The sequence below is a fragment of the Heliconius melpomene genome, chromosome 1, assembly GCF_056956725.1.
Source record: "Heliconius melpomene rosina isolate 202511_hmr_F chromosome 1, ASM5695672v1, whole genome shotgun sequence".
Lineage (NCBI taxonomy): Eukaryota > Metazoa > Arthropoda > Insecta > Lepidoptera > Nymphalidae > Heliconius > Heliconius melpomene.
The window spans coordinates 16,120,061-16,145,605 of record NC_140389.1 but is presented as its reverse complement, the minus strand read 5'-3'; the positions used below and the strand labels follow the sequence as shown (position 1 = coordinate 16,145,605).

The following is a 25,545-nucleotide window of genomic DNA, read 5'->3' as shown; positions in this document are numbered from 1 at the left end:
AGTACTTATTACTTCGCTACGATTTTAAAGTTATAATAAAACAGAAAATAAAATACCATTTTGCCTTTTTAAAGAAAACAAAGATTTTTTCTTATACGGTCCTCCTGGTAATAATTCACAAAGCGGTTGATATTTATTTGTACATGCCACTGTTTTCCAAGTGCGATGTTTTGTAAGTATTACACAGGACATGTTGACATTTCTCTGTGGGTGCCCTGGAGCCCAAGCACGATATGTTACGCAGTCCAAGCTATTTTCTACAATATAAATGCTCATACAATACCAGACATAAAAACACACAAACATATACATATGTAACAGTTACATGTATGTAACATCATTATAATCAAGAAAAACAAGCCAACACGTGCTAGAGGAATATTGTATCCCTCATTATTTATCCTTTTTTTTTTGTATTGTATTTTTAGGCATTTTATATGAAATAATGAAAATAACATATGCGGAAAACGTGTGAATAATTTAATCGATCTTCTCAGGTTAGGGGAATACATCATTTTATATAAATCTACTGTCTTTACTTTTTATACATACCATTATCAATTAAAAAGCTTTTATCATTATTCCTCCTCATCCCAACGTACGCTGCTTCTACACTTGCAGTAACCAGCGCCTGCGCCAGCGCATCTGTGCGCTGTTCATCGGAGACGTCAGCCAGTACTGCACTTACATTCTTGCATTGTGCTTGAGATGCCGTATAGTTCAATAGTTTTGGTAAAATCATGAACATGCCAGTTGCTGGCACGCAAGTAGAGTTGATATTGGCTAAAAAATATTATTATTTTTTATGTATATTTGCGTTTCAATAAATTAAGGCGTCAGTTAAATTTATTTCTATTTGAAATAGCACTTACGTAAAGGATTAGCATATAAACTATAATGATCGTATCTTGAGTCATTACTTAGAGACAGTCCTCCTTTTGCTTCAGCACATTTCAGAAGTTCACAAGTATATTCTAAGTTACTACCTCTATCATTATGTGGGCTAAAATTTAAAGCCAGAGCTTTTTTCTCGATACCAAACCTCTTACAGCTGATAAGCGAAGTAAAATTTGCTCTGGCAGCAATACCTAGCTTGAATCGGTGACATTTTTTAATTAAATGATATTTAGGCATAGTATATGTACTTTTAGTAGTACATTTCATGTAAGCTGATATCTGTGCCACGAGCATTAAGAATATGATTGTATTGAACATCATTTTTAAGCAATAGGTATATTTGAATGTTTTTTAAAATGAGCGTACTAGTCACCTGATTCTAACACTAATAGTAAAAGTTATTTTACGATTTATTTTCTATATATTCAAAGGTTACAGAGTTACAGGTAGAAAGTCAACACAGAAAATAAAAGTAATACGCAGGAAACATAATGTTTCCAATCTCGGTCGGAATGGCGAGTTTCACCTGTCATACTGATGGCCACATCGTACATAATTCATGGCATCCGGACTGAATATTAAAATAAGCTCAATTTCCCTGTCACTCGTTTGTTGTGAATTGTAACGAAGTCACATAATTGATATGAGATTTGCCTTTTATTGAAACTATAATTTTCAGATGTACATATGTAGGTATTATCACAGATATATTTATGCGTCTTTGAACGTACTACGTTTTTAATACTTTTTTTTTCAGTTTCATCATGTTTTGAAATATAAAATTCATATATTAATGTGAATAATCGAAATTCAGCACAAATAAAATGTAATAAAATTTGACAAAAACAGAAGCTATGATACTAGTATGAAAATTGGATATAGAAGGTGAAATCTTATCGGCCTATGTATAAGATACACAGGTTTAAATATGATAATTCATTGACTTGATTGATTTTTAACCATAATTTATTTAAAGCTTATTTTAAACGAAATCTTAAAACATTATTATGTAAACAATACAAAAAAACTGGCTATATTTCAAGGATACCATTTAGAAAAGCGTCAAAAATCTAGACGGCTTCTTTTCAAACCGTTGTCAGTTATTTGGAAATGTCATTTTATTTCACGAATTTAATTGTTAATAAATAATTTTACACAATTAGCAAGTAATTTAATTTTAAATAAAATGGGTTGTTTCTATTCAAGGCGTATTGTAAATGAGGTAAGACGAAATGTTTATAAATTTAACTTAGATTTTATAAAGACTAAAGACAAGTGGAATTACAATGGACTAATAGTCCAACTACGTTAAAAAGAATCGACTAGAAGAACTAAAATGTGTTCTTGTACGAACCTTAAATGTTACTACAATACTAGTACGTGCTACGTTAGAAGTCGGTACCAAGCCCTAAGCAAAATTTAAGTTAGCGGCAAATAGCAGAGGCAATTAGGAGTTTCAGGTGCACAAACTAGTCTTTCACTTAGATGGAGATTGAAATTGTAAATAAGACTATAAAATGCCATAACAATTATAATAAGGTTATCTTTTAAGTGAGCAATAGTTATTATGTTCATAAACTTAATTTAGATTTACTAAAAATATAAATACGTACAGAACTCTTAGACATGAACAATATTAATACAATGGTCGTAGGTTAAGTATATCGATATAAACGCAGCACTATAAAATATTTCAAAACGATATCAATAACTAAAAATTCGATATAAAGAGACAATCAATTTCCATTTCAGCACGACGATAATACATACGACATGACGCCAATAAAACATTTGCCGGTGATCTTCGTGAGCGGCGTGCCGGGCGCGGGCAACCAGACTGTGGCGCAGACCATATCTAATATTACAGGATACACGTTGATAAGACCTGGAGAGCTGGTCAGGTCCGAGGCTGAGAGGGACACGCCCAGGGGACAGCTTATAGCGGATAAGTTGAGAGCGCAGGAAGATATACCTGATGTATGTAACGTTTGGTGTTTTTTTAAGAAAACGTTTTATGATAATTCATATTCAATATTTTACTCACTGTACACATTTATTATTCTTTTCATATCAGGCCACGTATAAGAATTTGAATTCAGTTGCATCTTGATTCTTGATTAATGAAAATTATGGTTTTCATTTATATCGACTAGGTATGAATGGGGTGTACATATGTAGGTAACCTACCAATGTTTTGCGTACATATGGTAGTAGGACTCTATACACAATGTAAATACTCGTTGTAGGCGTTAAAAGTTTACAAATAAATATCATGTATTTTACTGGTTTGGTGCAATAATAGTCTAATTATTAAATATGTAAAAAATGTATGAAAAGTAATTTTTTTTGTTATATTTCAAAAACAGCAAATACGTAATTGTAGCACCAAATGAGTTGGATATGTGTCCATATTGATCACAGAAAGTTAAGAACTTGACCAAAGACATGATTTCTGTTAAATGTTCTTGAGTTTATTTTTTAGATGATTCAATAACTTAATATATTTATTGCACAGCAATTAACGGTGGATATCATCAAAGAAACAATGCTTATGCACCAAGATTCCAAGGGTTTCATCTTAGTGGGCTTTCCAAAGAACCATCGCATGTCGAATATATTTAATAGACAAGTGAAATGGCCCGAGAAGTTAGTTGCTTTAGAAGTCGACAATGAGGTAAGAAACATAATGTAATGAAATTTTGTTTCTTAAAAATAAAAGATTTAAAATGTTGGTTATTTTTGTACAGTAAAGTAAAATTACAATAATTTTTGATTGTAATATACGTATTTCCATAACTCTTAATCAATGAAAATTTCCATTGAATATTGTATAAAAGATAACTTAGAAAAAGGTCAAACACTGAAGGTTACACGTGGAAATATCTAGCTCCCTCTTCTGATGTACCTATTGGAAAATTAAATCGTAACCTCATGTATATTCTCGCATAGTAGAGTTGGCAAAGGGAATTGGTGTTAAGAAACTTTGTTCCTCACTTTCCTCTCAATTATAGAGACGTTGCGTATAATATGGCAGAAGTCAACGCCGCGCTATATCTTCAAAAAAATATTAATAGTTCAAACATCCGAATGAGAATCGAACCTGCGGTCACACGCTGTGTATAAGTAGTATATAAGTGATATTTGACCAGGTCGCGGCAACACGTTTACAAAGTAAACTGTCAGAGATGGGTCGCCCCGAGTCGGAAATAAGTGCGGCGAGGCAGATCGTCAAAGAAGCTGCGCACAAAGTGAAGAATGTGCACAAACGGTTCGGCGGCCATGTTGTTACGGTATTATTTGAAATGTAACATTAACTTATTCTGCGCACTTATCGAAACTGCGGACACTCGAGACTATGTGCTATGTCACTATTTCTATTTGCTATGTCTATGTACTATGGCACTATGTAGTCTGCACACCATATTTCGATCTCAACATACTAATTAAGCGTATACTAGGAACTTTTTTTTATTAATACTTTAGGTACCACTACATACACTAGATCCGCACACTTTTTTATCTTATTATTATATTTTATTTACAATAATATCATTAATATATATGATATATACATTAAATACATTATTGTTTATATACAGAACTATTATCTGTCGTAAGAATTTTTTTTTTATGTTTACATTATTTTTATAAATTTGTACTTTGAACTATGTTGATAAGCGAGCTTAAAAGTAAATACACCACACACTGTATTCCGTATTACAATGTAAATTTAATTACACAATTATTTTAGATAGTCATTTGTACATACTATGTACTTACAAAGTACTTAATATCCTGTTGGATATTAAGTACTTTGGCACTTTTGGCACTTTACACGCAACGCAAAGTTAACATAGTTTATGCACTCAACGCTTAAACACATTGAACACTATTATACTATATTAATCATTTGATATAAATGAACAGTTCATTCTATAACCATATTTTTACATGAAATATTCTCCATTTAGGTAACATTTTTATAAACATCACGTTCTTCACAGCTGGACAGCAGCGGTAATCCAAAAACCTTAGCCAACACTCTAAAAGAAATATTATCGGACACTATTGAAAAGACACATAAGGAAGAGGAGACCGAACTGCCTCCGACTGCGACGTCAGCCCCCGCCGTTGTACGGAACACTCCTCCACAAAACAGGTCGATACTACCCTCCGAAGTTATAGATGCGATCAATTGAAGGTAGTTTTATATAGATGCGTACATACGTTTGTTACTTTTGTTATATGTTCAAATTTGTTATAATAAATGTTATATTTTTATATGTGGGTTGTTGTTTATTTATTATATTTTATTATATATGTACAAATGTGACATTACAAAATTTATGTTTATTTATGCTAGAAAAAAATATAATAACAACAGTAATTGTTGTTTAGCTATGAATATTCAAAATGAAGTTATTTAAATTAATAAAATTACTATCCCGTGGCTATTACAATTTTTTCCTATTATATATTTACATTTAAAAAACCGAATATACGAAACATTAAGTATAATATCTATTGTCACATGAATGCTTTATTTTTTTCCTATGTAACATCTGTTGTCGTGCCTCTTTCAAACTTAAGTGATACTGGCCGTAATGTCTTTTTTCTTCTAATTTTTAAATAATCAAAAAATGCTTCACCGTGACAAGTGACACACGTCGTTGTCGATTGTCACAAAAAGCGCATCAATTTTTAAAACAAAAGTCGGTCAGTGCGTTTGAGGTCAGTGTTCGTACCACACCACGATTGAGTTTCAGTTGGTCGTAGACTGAAAAAAAAATAGCCACGCTGCGCAAATCAGTCATAAAAGTCATGAAGATCAAATTACGTTAGTAGTCAAAACTCACAACTAGTTAAACTTACCGTCGTTGACAAATATTATGTCTGTTTTAGAAAGCTTTTTGTTTATTTTTATAATACTCTTCAAATTTTTATTAATGGATACTTAGAAATGAATAGGAATATTATTAATACTTTTTCTTACATGTTTATAAAATAAATTGTATTATAATATATAGCAAGAGATCGTTTTCCATCAACATCTTCCACGGAAGATAATGAAAGCGGCAATGACTGGGAGCCGGAAGTACGACCGCTTATGCAGCCTCGCCTGCCTCCGCCGCAGGCTATAATAGTAGGTTCCGTTCGCAAGCGTCGAGGAAACTTACCGAAGAATTCCGTTAGAATCCTGAAAAGATGGCTCTACGATCACAGATACAATGCCTATCCTAGCGACGCCGAGAAACTAGCTTTAAGCCAAGAAGCTAACTTAACAGTATTGCAGGTAGCCATCTTTCATGATTGAAATTATTTATACTTATAATTGAATATTATTATTAATTGAAGTAATTGTTTTGGGATACTTTTTATTTATTTACCATTGTGGAATTCGATCGTCGTATTTCCTTTAGCTAATTGTCACAATCGTCATTTCTTGGGACATGTTCATCCCTCCCCGATCGATTAACACGTAAACACACGTAAACTTTGCGACAACAATACAATTATAGCTTAGTTAGACTATTTAGATTTTTTTGCCATGTGGTAGGTATGTATGTATGTATGTATGTATAATAAAGTTTCGATATAATTTTTTTACTTATACAAATACATTGAACATTTCGAGAATAAAGTTCATTACATTTTAAACATTTCCTTATAATATACATATTCGTAAATCTAAATATCACTTGAAGCTACGTACATGTGCGGTATTAAGTGTAATTAATTAAAGTGCAATAAAGGAAGAATTGATAATGTTATAGGTTTGCAATTGGTTTATCAACGCTCGTCGTCGGATCTTGCCGGAAATGATTCGTCGGGAAGGGCATGATCCCTTAAAATATACTATATCACGTCGAGGCCGGAAGCATCCGGGACTTGGAGTTCATTCCATGGGTATGGGGGGACATATGGGAGTTGGGTCCATGGGACCCATCAACATCGGCGTGGGTCCCATGGTTGGCCTCGGCTCTACATCCACGTCGAGCATGATGATGCCCAACAATATAACGGTTGGCGGATGGGAGGGAGTTGAAGTTCAAGTAAGATTTTGTGTTTATATTAATATTTATTATATTACCTACTATGTAGTCTTCGTTGTTTGTGTTACTCGTTTTTTAGTTTTACTTTCATATCATCATGATTTTATCAGCCTTTCGACGCCCAGCGCTGGACATAGACCTCATTCACACAAGAATTTCATGAAAATTGTAGTTTTTAATTATTATAGTCAATACTAATATAGTCAAACAGATGTAAGTGAAGGATATTTTACGTTTAATTTTATATTTTAATAGAACGTAGCAGATCACAACGGAGTGGGCCACGACTACGGCGACGGTCTGCTAGTGTACCAGGAGAGAGACGCACTAGGGGAAGCTGAAGAGGGCTATTCCAGTGCCATTAGCGAGGAGGAGGTCAAGTACGACCCCTCCGTGTGGCAGTCCGTCATCCGCTACGGACCAGACCAAAGTTTACACTCGATGGACAATAGAAGGTAATTTATAATTTTCCTTACATATTTGTACATTTGTACATTTGAATACACTTTGAAATACAACTTAAATTAAAAAAATGGACAGTTCTACTACTGTTATTAACATTCATTGCGTTAGGCATTAATATTGTATACATTTCTGACAACAAAAAATAATTTCAAACATTACCAATAGCTCAGTGGTGACGATGGCGACAGAGTGCGAAGAAATAGTAACGGGGGATTTGGATTCCTGGCATCCTCAGGGTCCCTTAGCCGCTCGACAGGTGAGCCCGCCTCCACCAGTGGCCGTGGAACTGGAGGTCGCCACGACCGACACGTGGTGTCATACTTAATACTCTGTATTTATGTAAATTATTGGAAATTTTGAACGTAGCTGAGATTGAACTAAAACTTTTTAAATGATTGTCTCTAAATTTCTTTCAAAAATCGCAAAAACCGAATTTCCTATTATATAAAATAAACCAACATTGTTTACGGTTTGTCTTTATATGATGTATTTACTTTTATTATGTTTTTTTAAAATTCATGCTTTTATCCTTCACATAGCGGGATAGGCAGAGCGAACCTGGGTACCTAGTGTTAAGACGTTTTGTTACCATTAAGACACTTACGTTCCCCACTTTTCACTGATTTCTGAAGACATTGCATGTTGAGTGGCGGGGCTCAACGCTGCGCTTTGCCTCTTTACCAAAGCGAGGAAATGAAAATATTAAATATTACATTTACTAGAGTGAGAATGGAACCCACAACCTGTCTGTCGCACATACATTCACGCGCTGAGTATAAAATAAAATATAACATTATTACATTAAATTTTATTCATTATGAAAATAAAATGATAATTATAATTATTTACGACCCAAGAGGTTCATATCTGCTTCGTTCACAATTTTCTTTTTATTCTTCACAAATTGGTAACTGACGAACAGACATTCACAAAACTTGATAGTGGTTAGTCTTTTAATGTAAATAATAGAGATTATTATGAAATGACCTATACATACATATATATATGTAGTGTAGAAAATAAACGGGTAGGTAGGTAGTTTAATAATGAAAAAAATACACATTTCTTAATCAGAGCGTTATATTAGTTATTTCTTTTTATTGATAAATAAAATTGTTATATGCAATATAGGTTAGTTCCCAATAATATCCCTTCTACTTAGCATATATTATGAGGATTTGACTAGGCATGGCTTACATGCTTGCCAACTGCGTAAAAGATGAATGGAAATAAAAAAAAGGGAAATAAAGTACAGTTGAAGGCGACGTTGGTGTTAAAGCATAATTATGTATTCAATCGTCGCGTCGTCGGTCCGTTGTAAAGACACGAGTGTGTAGTATATTATATGTATTATAGATTAGTTTTCTGCTTAAACCAAGCGAATAGTGTTTGATTTGATTGATATAATAAAGTGTTTAAAAAGCATACGTCTTTTCTTATAAGTCCTAGAGAATGTTTTAACGCCGGCATCACCTAAAATTGTATCTCTCAAAAAATAATCTATTGTGCTCGTTTATCACATATTTTTTTGAAAATTCACTTAAAATACGTGTTTAGATGGTGCCGAGCGCGAGGGATGATGGCGAGCAGTTTAAGTGTCTCTACTTGTTGGTAGAGACCGCGGTCGCTGTGAGGCAGCGCGAGAAAGAGCAAGAGCGGATAACTTGTTAATTAAAATACACTGATGTCTTTTTTATTCATACTTCCCCGCATTGTGTGGGGTGGGCACAATGTTTAGGGAGTTTGTCCTATCGGTGTCACCACGCAACGAACAGTATGGCCAACGAATTGTGGCCTCCCTGAAATTAGCTGTAGACGGCAGCACAGAAGATATTTTTTCTTGCTTTTGATTATTTCTCCGAGTGTACAATGTGTAAAAGTTACGAAAGCGTAACATCGGGACGGCCACTCGTCGAACAGTAAATATACATATATCTGCCTACCCTATAAAATACGAGGCGACAAATATATATATCTAATAATACTATTTTCTATTTAAAAAGACATTTAAGATGCTCAATTACTTAAGGATATTTGTAACATAACATAAGTTATAAATGCGATTACTTTTTAATAGCCTGTAAGAGACTGGTGAAAAACAAAATCTTTATAAGCGATTAATAGCGATTTAAGAATATGTAGACATTAAATGATGAAATATTTTCTTTTTGTTTCTTTCAAACGGAATTTATCTTTTACGGCATGTAAGTCTTATTCCTTGGTGTGTGCTGAAGAAGCACTAACAGGATTTCCCAAAATATCTACGGAAACGTTAACGTGAACGTTATAAAGCACTTGGTGGTTAAAGTTTAAGTTAAAAAAAATATTACATTAATTTCATGTAGGAGTAAGTTAGATCTTTCATATAAAAGTTTGAATTTTAAGATATTAACTATTATTCGTTTTTATTTAGGTATTAAGCTATTGTCAAGTATACCATGCAATCCTTCGGAAATTCATCAGAAAGTGAGGTACAAGGTAAATACTAGACTCCTTTTGCCTACCACGCTATATGCGTGATACAGCGTGAAGCTGAAAATAAAATAGTTTTGTAGTATAAATCAAGGATTTGCGATTGTAAGAGGATGTGTCAAATAAAAAGCATTTTAATTTATACAATTTTATTTCCCGTTTAAACATATAATATGATTGTCTCTAATATTTGTAAATATATAGTCTTCAAAGTAGTAATTGTATGTCTATTTTTAAAGGCTCCATTGTACCGGCATGTTCAGATTCTAAATTTATATAATTTGATGAAATTTATTTTCTTGTAAACTTTTGTGAACCATATAAATTGTTTAGACATCCGCGAATTGTTTTAAGCAGAAACTTCCAAATCTTTTATATCCATAGGGACACTTTATTCCAACGGAGGGTGTTACGTCGTCATACCCTTCTGTGAACACACTGAGGCACAAGACACTTAAACATATTAAAAATATAATGTTATATATGTTATGCATATTTTATTTCGATGTTTAAGCGATACTAATAATTCTGTTAGAATGATGTCGAAAGCGGGCTTGTCGTTTTTTTATATGTTCTAAGGTCAGGTCAAGTTGATTGATATTGGTATCGTTTTGTACGTATAATCGCTTTTGGTGTATTAAAATTAAAAATGTCTGTTAGTCTATTAATTTGCTTTTTGCAACTTTTTTGGAAATATTTTCCAATAAATGTTCTATATAGCCTCCAAATGACAACACCTGTACCTGTACTCGTAAATACAGATTTTTGTTTCTTTTTTTTCATAATTTTTATTAAAGAATAATAATATAATTTAAAGCCATCAATTAAGCTCTCGTTGTTTTATTTAAGATTAAATTAGATTTAGAAATGGTGTTATAGGTAATGGTGTTATTAACTACCTTTATTAGACCAATTCCAACGTTTAATCTTAAAAAGCAAATAGTAATTTAACCTCACAACAATTTACTTGATAAATGTGGTTAGACATTCATATATCATAAAAATGCGGAGAAAAATAAAAGACTAATTATATTTTTTATGTTTAATTTCACATTAACATATGATGCTCTATATCTTTACATTTTATTTAATACAATTTTTGTAAAATATCTAAATATAATTCTGTTTCTATTTACTCTACAAATGGCGTTAGGGCTTCAATGTTTTCCAGGCTCCATGTTCCATGCTGGCTCGGGAATATTTTGGAATGCATATATGGCAAATTCGAGGGTCAACTGCATAGATCTTCAAGTTTCATGTATAGTAGTAGATAAGATGACTTGATTCGTTGTACGGAGTAGTTTTCCAAGTGGGTTAAATCAAATCAATTCTATGCGAAGTAGTGGACTTGGATGATGTCGAGAACAAATTTTAAGGCAAGCAAATTCAAGGCTACTTGTAGCCCTGCAACCAAACTTATATATAATTCTTAAATATGTTTAACTAATAAACGTGGAATATTTATCCGTCATGCTTACAAAATCTATTAACTCTTTTATAACCATAAGGACACCTTACATTTCCAATGACCATTTTATTTACAACTGTCACGGACATCTCAAGCTCGTCCACTTCTAAAGGTATTCCATAGCAGCACAGAACACTCAAAATTAACAAAAAAACAATTTTAAATAAATGCATGCTTAGATTTAATGTATGGCCGATACAAACGAGCTACTGCTTTAGAGTGTTTATGTTAGTATCTGTTATAGGTTCTAATGCCAGGTCAAAATAACATTAGAAACTTACGTAAAGTGCACTTGGAATATTAATAATACTAAGAAGTATGTCCGTATTAAAAATGTTATTATAAAACTGATAAGTCTTATTTGTTTATTGATCATCTCACACACCAGAACTTCTGTATGACATGCTAGCCTTCGACGAGCTAATATCTCTTTACTAGGTAGTTGATGCTGTTCAATTGCGACTATACATGTAAAACTAAATTAAAAACAAACCAAGTAAGGTTGGGAGAAGACGCTAGAGGAACTGTCTGTTAACATAATGATAACCTTCATGACTGCCTGATTATAATGACATCTAGATTTATTGCATTACTCGAGGTTTACTCCCACTTTGTTGTTATTTTGTTTATTCATATTATTAGTCACATTAAGCGCAATAATTGGTGTTAATTTATATTAACATATATTGAGAGGTATTTTTCAAAAAAGTTTCTCTCATCTCTTTTTAAAAGGCTTTATTGATTCAATATGATATAATGATAGTCAGTGAAATATAGGTTGCAGTAAATTAACTACTTGGTTGAAAACTGCATCGGCTGAACCTTCAGTGTTTATCTGAAAATTACAACAATTTAGATTTTTAGTAGGTAAACTGCTACTCATTATATATGAAATTAATATTTACAAATACAGGTTCACGGTATGTATGTTGATTACGTCTTTTGATTGAGTTGACTGAGAAAATTTATTTTATTTTGTGCTACAGGGGACCATATATCCGAATTTTTAGTTTGGAATATTATTTGAGGTTTTTTCATCACTTTTGAGAATGCGTTTTGAGTAGCAAAATTGACTGCTGTTATTTGCTAGTAAGTAGACTGAGAGACTACAATAGAAACGGATAAACGACGAAATTGATAATATTTAAAAAACATAACATTTTGCATTAAATTTATACTTTACCCGATTAATTTTATTGGGCCAATGGTCGATGATATCTTTATAGCTGTCCGGGAATGTTTTTACGGGTTTGCTGTCCATATCATCCACTGGAGTTGAATCAACCATTTTTTTGGATGGTGTTTCTAAATAGATTATTAGCTGGAATGTGTTACAATGGCCATGAGTATCGTGATCATTGTATGAGGAGAGGAAGTGCTTGAAATCTTTAAATAATACATTATTTTTTATACATAAATAAATATAAATAAGTACAGTTATACGCTGTATCCCGCATATAGTAAGATAGGCATATCACTTTATAAAAATAGCTTAATTATTAAGGTTAAAAGAATTATAAATTATTTCTTTAAATTTTTTTCTAATTTATAAAAGCTTACTTCAACATGACCAATGTTCTTCTCAAAGAAAATCCCTTGCATTTTGTCCCTCGGAAATTTAGAGATAACGAAACCTTTAGTAGTACCAACTCTCAACATTGCCTTTTTAAGTAATTCCACTACAACGTCGTTAGGAACTGAGTCGTCTGAAAATAGTTTTATTCATTTGAATTATGCTATTAACTGCATATTTTGTAAAACGGGAGGCAAAAAACTTTAGAACATACTTGTCGCTCTCCATTTGCGAGATTAGACTGAGAATAGTTCCCTCTCAGCAGTGACGATTGAACCCACGATCATCGCCATTAAAGTAACACTGTGGGACAGCCACTGCGCCACAACGGCTACTCTTTGTTAACGTTTAACTTATTTTATAAAAACATTTTTTTTATTCACTTACGTCGTTGCATAGCTGTAATTAAACATTTAGTTCTATCCGAGCCGGTGCTTATCTCCTCTCGTAGTAAGCTTCCTGTCGAGAGATGAGTTAATCCAAGTTTTCCCGTGATCTTCTCCGACAGTCCACTCATGACTGACCGGCTGCCCAGCATCCACACGATCGGTGTCTTACTCGAGTCAATTTGAGGCTAAAGTTTAGACAATGGGGCGTTTTTTGAATGTAAATGGGACAAACATATTTTATATAGCATTATGGCTGACGGCGGCTTCGCTTCGCTTTTCATTTTGCGACACTCAGGGCTATTAATTATTTTCAGTTGCCCGTTCTGTTCAAGAAAAGTGCGTAGAGTCCCGTCACTCACCACGGACCGTGGCTACCCTGCTATATGTGGTATAAAGGGTGAAGTCAAAAATATCTTTTCTGGGTCAGATTACATAAAATTGGGGCCAGTCTTGGAGCAGGAGCACAAGCGTGATACTGTAACCACTACAGATTAAGGATTCGAGTCACATTCGTTGAAATGAATTATTTAATATATTTTCGTTTACTTTGGTAATGAGGCAAAGCACGGCGTTCAGTTCCGCCAATGAATACGCAATGCCTCCAGAATTCGGCGGAAAGTGTCCTTACGTTCCGCGGTTTTTTAATGGGAATGTAGTGTCCTAAAACTAAGTTCCCAGGCTCCCTCTGCCGACGCTGCTATGTACAAGATACAGCGTAAAGCAAAAATATATTTAAAAAAATATATTTAAAAAAATCACCGTTTTTCGAAACGCTTTGCATCTAGGCGACATACACTGTAAAGGACATGGCGGGCTCTTCTCAATAACCTCCTCTTCGCACGGAGAACAAATATTATCATCCATTTATATTTCTATAAATTGTATTTTTTTAATTAATCTGCTTACATAACTATAATTTTGGTTTAACTATAATAATTTTGTAACTAATGCTTGGAATATTTTTATTTGTCACATGATAGATATTATTGATATTTACTTAGGGTTTAATGATGTATTATTTTTTCTTCTATAGACTATTATAAAATATAACCTTTTTGTAACTAATAGCAAATGAAATGAATATGAAATATGAACATTCTTTGCATTAATTGTTGTGGAACTTATTTTAAAAAACTTCGTTAATTAGCCGAGTGGGCCGTACCCACTCTAGAATAGTCTGTGGCCCCAGAAATTTTACTTACAACAAAATTTGCTCGGAAAAATAAAAAAAAACAACATTTAGACCCCGGGTGTATGTTCCTACATATTGTCTAGTCTTGTCGTGGAAATGAAAAAAAGTCATTCCTCTGATAGGGTAGCGAATCTACAACAACCACATTTCCTCTCAGTCCATCAGTTTTTCACTGCACGACGTGGCTCTTATTTAGTTTGTATAAATAAAACAAACTGTAATTATATATTAAAATAAAAAGCTTTTTAATATTTTTATTAATTTATTTACCATTTAGATGATGATGATTTCCACTTAATATTTAGTAAAAAATATAATCCAGTACCCAAAGACAACAATATCGTGGAAAATCGTCATATTAAAGTAAGATGTAATGTCATTTTGGACTTTTCTGAGTTTGTTTATCTACTATATTAGTTTTCAAGTAGGTTCACGGTGTAGAAATAATTGTCATATCTAATTCTTTATGCAGTCCCTCCAACCAGATTTGACCCACAAATCAGAAGTTTCCCTAAAATACTGTATTATCACTATTGAACATGGTATATTGAGGTTTTTCCAAACAGAATCTTCCAACTCTTCTGAAACCATATGGGCAATTGTGATTGTAACTACCGATCATCATTCTGTCCACATTTTCCACTGGCACATATTCGTCAAATGTTCCATTGCAGCACATAACATGAAAAAATACTAAAAATACAATTTTAAATATAATATGCATGTCTGAGCGTTATGACTGAACTATTTCCTTTCAAACTATGATATTACGAGAAGTCTTGTGTTTATATATAAGGTTAGGGCAGATTTATCTTCTTGTCTTGGTGTATTTACTTGTACTAAATATTATTGAACAATGTCTTTCTGTCTATAATTGTTTTCGAATTGTTTCTTTAAAATATTAAATTATTCTTATAACACCAGATCTACTTACATTAGAAAAAAATCTACTACTACTAGACCATTCATAGAAAATGTAGTTAAAAACAATAACAAAGTCAAAGAAAGCTGGGGAAAGAGCCTATAAGAAATTTAAATAAACAATGATAACCTTCATGATCTGTCTGATGACATTTCTAATGGCATCGGAATTTATTACCTTACTAACGATGTGCCCCCACTTAGTTCTTCTGCTTATATTTTTAAATGGTGCTTTAAAACACATTAAGAGCAAAATATTTAACAAAGTAAATCAAATATATCAACCTAATATTGTAAGTACAGTACTGTCTGTACTAACTTCTAAATATAATATACGTAAAAAAACTAAATCTAGCTACTCTAGAAAAGCGTAATTGAAATAAAAGAAATTTTGAAGTATTTTAGAAAAACACTTTATGTAAATGATATAACATATTAATTTTAAACAATTTTTTATTTAAATAACAATAAAGGATGTTGACAAAAGAATTGTTACCATTTAAAAATAACACATTAAGAGACAACATAATATTCATTCTTTTTTCAGCATAAAAAAGTTTTTTCACGATTTAATTAATACTTCAACTCATAGAAGTAACTTTTAAAATCTACGATTAATACTGTTCAACGTTAATGTGAAGTTAATAAATAATATATGATCGTACCGACCGGCGGAAAGAGGGACTCGGAAGCATTTTAATGGGAACCAGGTTCCCTCTGCCTACCCTGCGAAGGTAAAAAAAATATTCGAAATGTATATACATTTACAAGTTTGTATGTTTGTCAAGTCAGGTACTTTATTTACAGTTTAATTTTGTATTTTATTTTCAAAAATCTTTTATTTTCAGCTTATTATTATTAGATCGGATTAATTAATTTACATATTAGTTTATTCATTTAAACAATATTTTTTGAGAACTCTGTCAACATCTCTGTTAGCTTATCGATCAATATATTTAGTACTAATGTTCAAGCGACGAGCGGGTCTAGGATTTGTACCACTTGGTTAAAGATGGAGTCCACTGTGTCTTCAGCGTTTATCTGTAAATATACCATACAATTATTATTATTATATTTGGAAAAGTATTGATACATTCGTTTTTACATTTGTTTCACGCTGCATCCCATATTTAGTAGAGTAAAACAGGGATACTTGGGAATTCACATAGGAAAAGACACGATCCTTTGTCTTGTTATTTAAGAGAGGATATAAAAATACTTCACTCCCCAAATGGGAATCAAACTCACAATCAATCACCGTCGTGTTTATAGTTAGATGTTGTTTCATTGTGATACGCTGCATTCAATGCTTTTTGTGAGTTTTGTTTGCATAACATGCAATATCTTTTCATTCGTGCAATTCTTTTCATTACTTGGAAAGGTCTATTAGATCTACAGAGCTCCACTGAGTTCTACTTCTCTTTATTTATTTATTTTTCCTCTCTAGTGGCTCAAATGAAAAAATAATAATATAGTTTTTAAATTCACGCTGTATCCCACATATATCAGAAACAACAAGTAATAGAACACTCGCTCTGGGAAGCACACAAATCGCGAGGTTGAGTTCCGCCATCTACACTTACCCGTTTCAATTTGTCCGGGTATTGGGCAAGTACTTGGTCGTTGTTGTCCAAGAAGGTCTTGAGTCTGAGCTTTATGGTGTCCTCGTTGTCGTCGGCGCGGCCCGAGCTGGCGGCGCGTCCTAATAGCCTCTTAGTTAAGGTCTCCGAGGACGCCTCGAAGTAGATTATTACCTGGAATTTAATTTAATATACGGGAGAGTTAAGCTACCACCGAATCGGTATGCAGGACCTACCTAGGTCTGCTGTGAAGATCCAGCAAGAAACTACAATTAAAAACATTATTATTCTTAACATACTCTTGGACAGTATAATAAGCTTTCATAATTAACGTTGTGTATAGTTACTTAAAATTTCTGCAGTGGCAAATTTAAAACTTTACTTTTATTTAATATACAAACGCATAAGTATTTACATTATTTTATGGTTATTAATTATTACTAAAAAAAGGTTTTTAAAACCAAAACCTACAGAAACTGGTGCAATAGTGTTCTCGAAGGCAATGCCCTGAGATTTTTCCCTCGGGTAGCCGTCGATGAGGAAGCCTTTAGCCTCGCCGGCTTTCGCTAGCATCGCTTCTTTTAGCAAGTCCAGCACGACTTCATTAGGAACTAATTCACCTGAAATAAAAAAAAATGCATACATTGAAAATTATTTACTAATATTTTGAATTTGATTTTGAAAATTATTTAATAATATTTAACATTTTGTATGACGATTACTGGTACCTATAGTTGTTAGGTATTGCGATAATTGTCAATTTGTATTTTATTTTAAGTAATATGCGTCGGTCTTGTAATATAAAAAAATTGCGTTAATTCACTCAACACACAATGAGTGGAAGTTGGACTTATTACTAAATTATTTTAGCCTATATAGAGAGCAGGTGAAGATCAGGCAGAAGGAATCTTTTGTATTTTAAAACACTCCGCTCTCCACTTTCATATCATTACATTACGTTAACACTTTCGCATAATATTTTGAGTGGAACTAAACGCCACACTGGCTCCACACTAGAGCGAATAAATGAATATATTAAATAAATAATTTCCTCGAGTAGGAATGGACCCCACAACCTATCGCTTCGTGCCCCTGCGCGACGACTGTACTCCAATACTAGGTAGTATTGGAGAACAATTACAACTTACCTCTTTCCATAATAGCAGTTAACGTTTTCGCCCTCTCTGACCCGCTCTTGACCTCCGCCCGAAGTAAGTCTCCAGTGGAGAGATGAGTGAAGCCATATTTGGCTATGATCTTCTCGCATTGTGTACCCTTGCCGGAGCCAGGACCTCCCAACACCCATACAATGGGAGTTTTACTTGAATCGATGGGGGCCTGGAATATTCGAAAATTTTGTTAGATAGATTTTACATGAAAAGATTTCATCTTAAATGTAGAAAAATAGACATATTTTGAAAGAACGTGTTGAGACGACGGAGAAATTTTCCACAGAAGGAATGTGATTTTCTTAAGCTTTCTTTTTTGTAACTTTGGATTCTTTTAATTAGTAATCCAGTAAATCATGTAGTCTTCATAACAGGTACAAAAGGTTTCTCATCCAAACTATCAATATAAAAAAATATAAAGCTTAAGGAATACAGAGGATCCATTCATCCACGATATAATATTGAAATAAATATTAAGTAAAGATCTACCAAAAGGATTTTTTTAGTATCGAATTATTTTCAATTCTTACATAGTATTTAAAAAATAAGATTGTAAAATAAATAACCCTAATTTAAAAGCACTTCTTCATCGCCCACTTCTTCGCTGCCTTCATCTACATAAATCTTTTTAAAACACAATGTTACGTACTATTATTACACATTCGCCCTTGGCTTAAAATTTATCTCGTATATTAAAATAACTATTAAAATATAACTTATAAGAAATTAAAAAAAAAAAACATTAATATCAAAAATATGTATTAATAGTACGTTTCTACAATGAAGTGTTTTGTACGACGAGGTTGTTTATTTCGGTAATTGTTCATTGACAGTGACCGCTGTTCGTCCGATCTTATCCTATGTATTTAAAAATAGACATTGAAATCTAACTGGAGTAGAGTGTATATTTTAGTTTTTCATTATGTAAAAAGATGTAAAAACACCGACTTAATAAAGATACGTATATATATTTCTTTTTTATTTGACTTTACACTATAGCTGACACAGAGAGTACATAGAAGGTACTTAGTGTTATGACACTCTCTTCCACACTTCTCACTCAATTTTGGGAACGTTGCCAGTTGAATGGCGAAAGTAAAAGCCGCATTTTATATTGTTACCCGAACGAGGGAATGAAAATAATTCAATTCCCTAAGAGGGAATCGGTCCCACAACCGATGAACATCCTCAAGTGAAAATACTAATATAATACAAACATATAATATAATATATAACATATAACCACATCTAAATTCTAAATATATGTAAATAAACGTATTGAAGGCTTAAGTCACCCATGTTAGACGTTTTGACAGTGATGTCGGAGACAACGACAGAGTTGTTACGCTAATTTTACATAATAATATTTTTTTTGTTATTTTTAACTATTCTGTTTTTATTCTAAAAATTATACTTTGATATTTTTTCTATTCTTAATGCACTATAAAGACAGCCTACCCCTTTTCCCACATGGCAGTAAGGCAGAGAGAATCCGAAATTTTGCCTCCAGAATTCAATAAGCGAGGAACGGAAGTGTCTTAATGGGAACGGAGTATCTTAAGATAACACTAGCCATTCAAGTTCCCTCAGTTTACAGCATGTTTAGCATGAAGCTAAAAAAACCAACGTAGGTTTATAACCTTTCTAAATTTATAAACTATTTTATTACATACTATATATTTTTTTAAAATAATAGTTACATTATTTGCTATTCCCATTTAGATAAGTAGGTAGGTAGTTAGACTAAGGGAACCTAGCGATAAGTCACTTAGATCTCTCATTTCCGCTCATTTTAAAATAACGTTCATGATAAAGGACACATTGTTTAGTGATAAGGATATACATACTCTCAAATATTAAAAACAACTTCAAGTAGCATTCGCATTTATAACTGTCTAAAATAAAGTAGAGTAAATTCTACACACGAAGCGCGTTAATCCAATTTAAAACTATAAAACAAAACATAATTTAATTAACTTAACTCCTGTAAGCTATAATATTTGTCCACTACAAAGAAATTGACTTTTGACTTTCAGAGTCGAGTGAAGTAATAAAGTCTAAAAGCTCCGTCATTTGCATTTGCCATTTTGCTACAACGAACGATAAAGTTTATTGATTTAAATTAATATACATATAACAAACTGTGGAGACCATTTGACTGTACAGAAAGGTTGTTCGGTTCATACTTGGGGGAATGCATGTTGTTGTAAGAAAAAAAAAGGGCAGCGTTGAGGCGTGCTACTCAACAGATAATGTTGCAATAGAGTGTTAAGACACTCTATTATAGACAGTATTATATATAGGCGGTAAGATATTCATTGCGTCTTAATTAAGTTTTTTTTTTTAAGATTTTCTAATTAAGTGCTTGGTTATAGTTAATGGATAACCTATATTTAATCACAATTATATTTTAATTATTTATGTGAAATATATATTTATATCTATAAAGAACGTAGTGTTAAGACACTACGTTCTTTATAATTTCAATGCCATGCGGAAATAAGCGAAGTGATGCTATGTTTTTTTATAATGTTAAACAAGTAAATGTAAATTACATAACATAATTTACATTTAATTACTAAATAAAATTACATAATCTTTGTAAAATTAATACCAAGATTTGAACGATCGGTAGAAGGAAAAATTCTAACAATTATATACATTCTACATATACTCGTCAATCTTATACATATTATACGTACGAATATATCGCACGGTCGGCCTTGCACTTGGTGCGGTTGAAGGTCAAAGTATGCTTATTGCATTGCATATTTACATATTTAAAGAACATCTTTATAAAATATTTCTTTTCTTTATGTTTTCTCTCTAAAAAAGTAATATTAATGGTAATACTAGTGTTCTGTTCGCGGGTTAGCATATGTATTCTATAATATATAATTTTATATAGAAATATTATACATATATAGTTCACATGTTAAATCATTCTGTCCATTAGTAAAAATTTACACGTTTGTCAGTGAGAAGCGGTTTTATTTTATACTATATTTATATAAAAGAAAAATGTCTGTAATTTTCGCGGTTTTCACACATTTTAAATGAAACTCTTTGTAATATTTAACTCTTTAATTAATTATATATATCTGAGTATTTTTCAGTAGTCCGTAGTCACGGCAAGGTTTCTGAAATATTCAAAAAGTGAAAAGAAGGTTTACCTTAACCAAAACTTTTCTCCAGGTGCGCTGCTGTAGTTGCAGCCATGTGGCTATCAAAAGCGCGATCACATGGAAAGTTTTACACTTAGAGAGCTTTTCTTCTATATTAATTATTTTCATTTCATTATTACAATGTTTTCCTAAATTTATTAAATAAGAATTATAGCATGTAATATAAGAAATAAATATTAGAGCTATTAAGAACTTAACGTATTTTTTTAAAATAAATATTTAAAATTAACGTTATAACATTTTTTTTTTGCTTCTATATTTTATTATCGCAAGCTAGAACTCACTTTCAGTTATTTGTAGAGCGGGAAAATGATGCCTATTAATTCATTCACCTGAGAAGAGATTGAATAAATAATAATATTTCACGCATTATATTAATTACTATGAACGAAAGATATTACAGAAAATCCCCACTTTTAACATAAAAGAAATATAAAAAATTTCTTCATCATTAAAAATAGATTGTTTGTATAAAAGAAAGTTCTCGACTTATACTTAGTTTTGTTTAGTATTTAAAGAAATTCTCTTACAAACTGTTATTTTTCGATCTTTGAGGGGGTACTGTAGTAAGATTTATTTTTATATTTATACCCACACGTGAGAGCTGTGTTGGGTGCCAGGCGATAGTTGGCAAGCGCGCGCGACCGACTCTTTAGTACTGGATTATTTTGGAGAATATCTCGCTTATATGAGTTTGTTTACGTCAGTAAATAGTCAGTCATTTCAGTTTAATTGAAATATATAAAATTGTCTTAAAATAAGAAGCTCTTCCATTTTAGTTTTATTCTAGAACATTCTTAAGTTGTTTTGTCTCTCGCTTATCTTTTTGAAATGTTCCAGTCAGTGTAAATTTTCTTGGAGTAAACTTGCAGTTTTTACGTTTATATAATATTTTTGTATCTGACTGTCTATCTATAGTTCTTGGTTGACAGAAAAACAAATAAAACTCGTTTTTAAGCTTCACGCTATATCCCGCCCACAGCAAGGTAGGCACAGGGAACCTAGTGTTAACTCACTCCACACCAAATTCCGGAGGCATTGCATGCTTAGTGGCTGAACTCAACTCTGCGCTTGGCCTCGATACCATAGCAAACAAAAGAAAATATGAAATAATCCATTTCCTCAAGTGGGAATCGAACGCACAATCTGTCGCGTTTACAGTCACACGCTCGTGCACCAATACTGGCCTTAAAACTTGTTTTAAAATTAATATCAAATATGAAAGTACCATCCGTTTCTCTTGACATAACAATTAACAAACCATTATTCAAAACCAATGACATCGAGGCGCAATCGATGTTTACAATTTAAATTTAATAAAGTATGTACTTATATGGAGGGGATCTAATGAAAAAGTGGAAATTTTGTTAGGATTATAAATGTTACTATATTAGCATGCATTTATCATTTTAATGTCATTAGTAAAGTAGTAAAGGCAATAGTTATAAATTAAAACTGAGAAGAGGCAAAATATCAAATTTACTTTTTGAGTTTAAATAGTCTCGTCTTTTCTAGCTTAGCCAGAGTAAAAAATATACTAGTGATGCGACGTTTTCTTTTTGTGCGCATATAGGATAGGAATGGAAAACGCTCGTTTTTGAGACATTACCAGTAAGTGCCACAACTTAAACGTTTTATTTACCAAAGCGGAGAAATAAAAATAATGCATTAGCTCTATTGGGGATAGATAGCATTTACAGTCAAACTTTCCACCGCGCTATCATGCCCTCAATACTTGGTTGAGTAAAAAGTAGAGAATGAAATCACTTACCCCCTCTCTCTGCTCATTGTGAAGGATGTAATTTCATTGATTATATATACATAATATATATTTATTACATATACTTTTTTTTACATAGAAAAAACATAAAAATGCTATTAGTTTCATATCACCTGTTATCGAGTGCATTCGATATGACATTACGAATGTGAAAAGGCAATCACTATTTCTTATCTCTTATCAAACAAATTTACTAGAAAGTACATTGTCCCTAAAACTTTTGATTTAATAATAAATGTGTGTGTTAATTGTGTAATATTATTTTAAAAATATAGAAATTTTAAAATTGGGATATTGTAAAATTCCATGACTTCTTTTTAATTAAACTTTTTATTCAATATATAAAATAAATTTATTAAAACTTTTTGGAAATGGAATCCAAAAGAAATATAAATCACGGCCTACATGATATGAAAAGAATCCGTCAAGTAACCCTTTATACTAGCTAGCTTGAAAATGAAAAACATACACCGATTCGTTCCGTAGGCCTCTTAGCTTTAAGTTTAAAGAAAATCGATGCTGTAACGACTGCGATATTTATACAAAAATCTGGGTATCATCCCCAAATTGTAGCTCAAACTTATCGCAAATAATAACGACGCTATAATTATCACGCCTATGACGTAACGTTGAGTATCAAAATACTCTTAAATTGGCTAAATTAAACCGTATTTGAACATTCAATATGAAAAAGCACCGTTTGATAATTATAAACATCGTCCTGTAATTATAGTAAATATTAATTATTTAATATAACTTACCATTTTAAATCTACCGCGATCGATCTTGGTCTAACGAACCAGCGCGCACTGTGTCTACCGCGAGCTCTGCGGGGCGACTGCGGCGGGTCGGTCAAGGCCGCGGAAACTATGCCAAAATGCCTGACAGCGCGGGAAAGTTTCAGCTGTGGCGGGAAAAAATCTGTGATATTGGATTACACAGATAATAATTTTATCTAATTACAGATATTATAATACGTTTTTTAAATTTGTTTTTATGCAATGAATACGTAATATTATATTAAATTTGTTATTATTGCAAATGTAAATTGCAAAGGAAATTGTTATTGGAAAGGCGCTTATTCATTTTATGAAATTTAAGTTTTACGGTAATTATATATTTTTTGTGTAAAATAAATTATAATTATTTTTTCAAATAGAAATAAACAATATGATAATATGTCAAAATATTATCATATAAGTAAAATATATACAATCGAAATAAGAAGAGATTCTATATATCCTTTACATAATACTTAGCACTACAGCGTTATATCACTACACCAATTGGCCGTGCTCTAGAATGCAATTCATTCGTATCGTGCACTGATCTTAAAATGTTTTTACACTATAATTATACAATGCAGGTATTGAAGTGAGTTAAAATAATATTATATTGTTAATACATATACAAAAACATAAATCTTCATAAATAAATTACACATACATTAAGAAGATGCTTAAAATAGAAAGAAAAATAATTCATTCACTCAGAAGGCATTGAACCCATAACCACTGCGTTTGCTAAATGCAAACTCTGTTGAGTATAAAAGAATTTTTCTATTTATATCCTTGTAGATTATATAAATAGAAAAATTGATGCCAACGTAATATAGATGGGAAGTTTCTGATTGTCATGCTCTAGGTTCAAAGTACACTAATAAAACAATAGCACATAAAAACTAAAAAAAAAGGGACCCATAAAAAGTAAAATATAAATTTAAGATAAAAATGAATAATACAAAAAACATAAAAAAAAACATTTAAGGCCGTCTTATGACGTCAGACTGTGAACGTGAGGCTTTGAGTTCGATTTCTACTACGGGAATGATTGACGATGAATAATTTTAATTGGTTCGCTTTGGAAATAAGACAACGCACACACAGTGTTGAGTTCCACCACTCAACGTAACTCAAGTAACGGTAACTCAAGTATATGGAAGGTAGTATCTTAAAACTAGAGTGCTTTCAATGCTCTATTATAAACTGGATACAGCGTGACAGTAAAAAAAAAATAAACAAAATTAAAATAATAAAAAGAAATTGCTATTTCATTCCCGTACTACTTCATACTCCAGTGAGTTCTATAGTGTAAGAAAATTAAGTTTATTGATTTTTCATTTATTGAACGGTACCTGGTACTCCTGCACTCTAATTGTTTGCGCTACTTTTACGGATATATCGAAATTCTATGTTCGCATGCCTTGCATATATTTACATTTATTACATTTTTTTTTAATTTACTTTCAATTTCAAGTGAGTGTTTTTTTTATATCATTATCCGTAAACCCACTTATTAGAAATACAGGCAAACGAGAAAATGGAAACATAAATATTCACTCAAGTAATTATTTAATTGATAGAACTGAAATACTTATGTACACTACTTATTGTATATAATA

At 32.0% G+C, this 25,545-nt stretch overlaps 5 protein-coding genes across 6 annotated transcripts; 2 read left to right on the top strand and 3 right to left on the bottom strand.

The window, feature by feature from the left end:
* Positions 1-30: 30 nt before the first annotated feature.
* Positions 31-1,218, bottom strand: LOC146541756 (uncharacterized). Its single transcript, XM_085195724.1, has 3 exons — positions 873-1,218; positions 553-783; positions 31-257 (listed from the first exon to the last, which is right to left on the bottom strand). The coding sequence occupies exons 1-3, from the start codon at positions 1,216-1,218 to the stop codon at positions 31-33; spliced, it is 804 nt and encodes a 267-aa protein (XP_085051850.1).
* A 1,211-nt stretch (positions 1,219-2,429) lies between these two features.
* Positions 2,430-5,142, top strand: LOC146541755 (uncharacterized). The gene is made up of 4 exons (XM_085190496.1): positions 2,430-2,874; positions 3,413-3,571; positions 4,047-4,187; positions 4,902-5,142. Exons 1-4 carry the CDS (start codon positions 2,671-2,673, stop codon positions 5,094-5,096), a joined length of 699 nt encoding a protein of 232 aa, XP_085046622.1. The 5' UTR covers positions 2,430-2,670; the 3' UTR covers positions 5,097-5,142.
* A 450-nt stretch (positions 5,143-5,592) lies between these two features.
* LOC146541754 (uncharacterized) lies at positions 5,593-8,821 on the top strand. Its single transcript, XM_085190277.1, has 5 exons — positions 5,593-5,734; positions 5,925-6,190; positions 6,672-6,950; positions 7,206-7,405; positions 7,581-8,821. Exons 1-5 carry the CDS (start codon positions 5,719-5,721, stop codon positions 7,738-7,740), a joined length of 921 nt encoding a protein of 306 aa, XP_085046403.1. The 5' UTR covers positions 5,593-5,718; the 3' UTR covers positions 7,741-8,821.
* Positions 8,822-10,901: 2,080 nt separating this feature from the next.
* LOC146541753 (adenylate kinase isoenzyme 1-like) lies at positions 10,902-13,497 on the bottom strand. The gene is made up of 4 exons (XM_085189343.1): positions 13,316-13,497; positions 12,916-13,061; positions 12,539-12,676; positions 10,902-12,190 (listed from the first exon to the last, which is right to left on the bottom strand). The coding sequence occupies exons 1-4, from the start codon at positions 13,464-13,466 to the stop codon at positions 12,119-12,121; spliced, it is 507 nt and encodes a 168-aa protein (XP_085045469.1). The 5' UTR covers positions 13,467-13,497; the 3' UTR covers positions 10,902-12,118.
* Positions 13,498-15,865: 2,368 nt separating this feature from the next.
* On the bottom strand, positions 15,866-24,026 carry LOC146541752 (adenylate kinase isoenzyme 1-like). 2 transcript variants are annotated; one of them, XM_085191743.1, is made up of 5 exons: positions 23,906-24,026; positions 18,159-18,348; positions 17,482-17,630; positions 17,014-17,184; positions 15,866-16,471 (listed from the first exon to the last, which is right to left on the bottom strand). In XM_085191743.1, exons 1-5 carry the CDS (start codon positions 23,906-23,908, stop codon positions 16,400-16,402), a joined length of 585 nt encoding a protein of 194 aa, XP_085047869.1. In that variant the 5' UTR covers positions 23,909-24,026; the 3' UTR covers positions 15,866-16,399. The 2 variants fall into 2 exon arrangements, with proteins under 2 accessions (XP_085047869.1, XP_085047861.1); XM_085191735.1 differs by lacking the exon at positions 23,906-24,026 and adding an exon at positions 21,353-21,495.
* Positions 24,027-25,545: the final 1,519 nt, after the last annotated feature.

Bases quoted from the DNA above. Each gene is read 5' to 3' on its own strand.
- LOC146541756 (XM_085195724.1), bottom strand. From the start codon at position 1,218: ATGATGTTCAATACAATCATATTCTTAATGCTCGTGGCACAGATATCA. The intron at 784-872 runs GTAAGTGCTATT...AATATTTTTTAG, and splicing joins TTTATATGCTAATCCTTTAC to CCAATATCAACTCTACTTGC. The intron at 258-552 runs GTATGTATAAAA...TTTATATTGTAG, and splicing joins AAGCTTTTTAATTGATAATG to AAAATAGCTTGGACTGCGTA.
- LOC146541755 (XM_085190496.1), top strand. From the start codon at position 2,671: ATGACGCCAATAAAACATTTGCCGGTGATCTTCGTGAGCGGCGTGCCG. The intron at 3,572-4,046 runs GTAAGAAACATA...ATATTTGACCAG, and splicing joins CTTTAGAAGTCGACAATGAG to GTCGCGGCAACACGTTTACA. The intron at 4,188-4,901 runs GTATTATTTGAA...CGTTCTTCACAG, and splicing joins TCGGCGGCCATGTTGTTACG to CTGGACAGCAGCGGTAATCC.
- LOC146541754 (XM_085190277.1), top strand. The intron at 6,191-6,671 runs GTAGCCATCTTT...ATAATGTTATAG, and splicing joins CTAACTTAACAGTATTGCAG to GTTTGCAATTGGTTTATCAA. The intron at 7,406-7,580 runs GTAATTTATAAT...CATTACCAATAG, and splicing joins CACTCGATGGACAATAGAAG to CTCAGTGGTGACGATGGCGA.
- LOC146541753 (XM_085189343.1), bottom strand. From the start codon at position 13,466: ATGCTGGGCAGCCGGTCAGTCATGAGTGGACTGTCGGAGAAGATCACG. The intron at 13,062-13,315 runs GTAAGTGAATAA...AACTATTTTCAG, and splicing joins AATTACAGCTATGCAACGAC to ACGACTCAGTTCCTAACGAC. The intron at 12,191-12,538 runs GTAAAGTATAAA...TGTAATTTTCAG, and splicing joins GGCCCAATAAAATTAATCGG to ATAAACACTGAAGGTTCAGC.
- LOC146541752 (XM_085191735.1), bottom strand. From the start codon at position 21,472: ATGAAAATAATTAATATAGAAGAAAAGCTCTCTAAGTGTAAAACTTTC. The intron at 18,349-21,352 runs GTAAACCTTCTT...CGAATATTCCAG, and splicing joins GGAGAAAAGTTTTGGTTAAG to GCCCCCATCGATTCAAGTAA. The intron at 17,185-17,481 runs GTAGGTTTTGGT...ATTAAATTCCAG, and splicing joins ACACTATTGCACCAGTTTCT to GTAATAATCTACTTCGAGGC.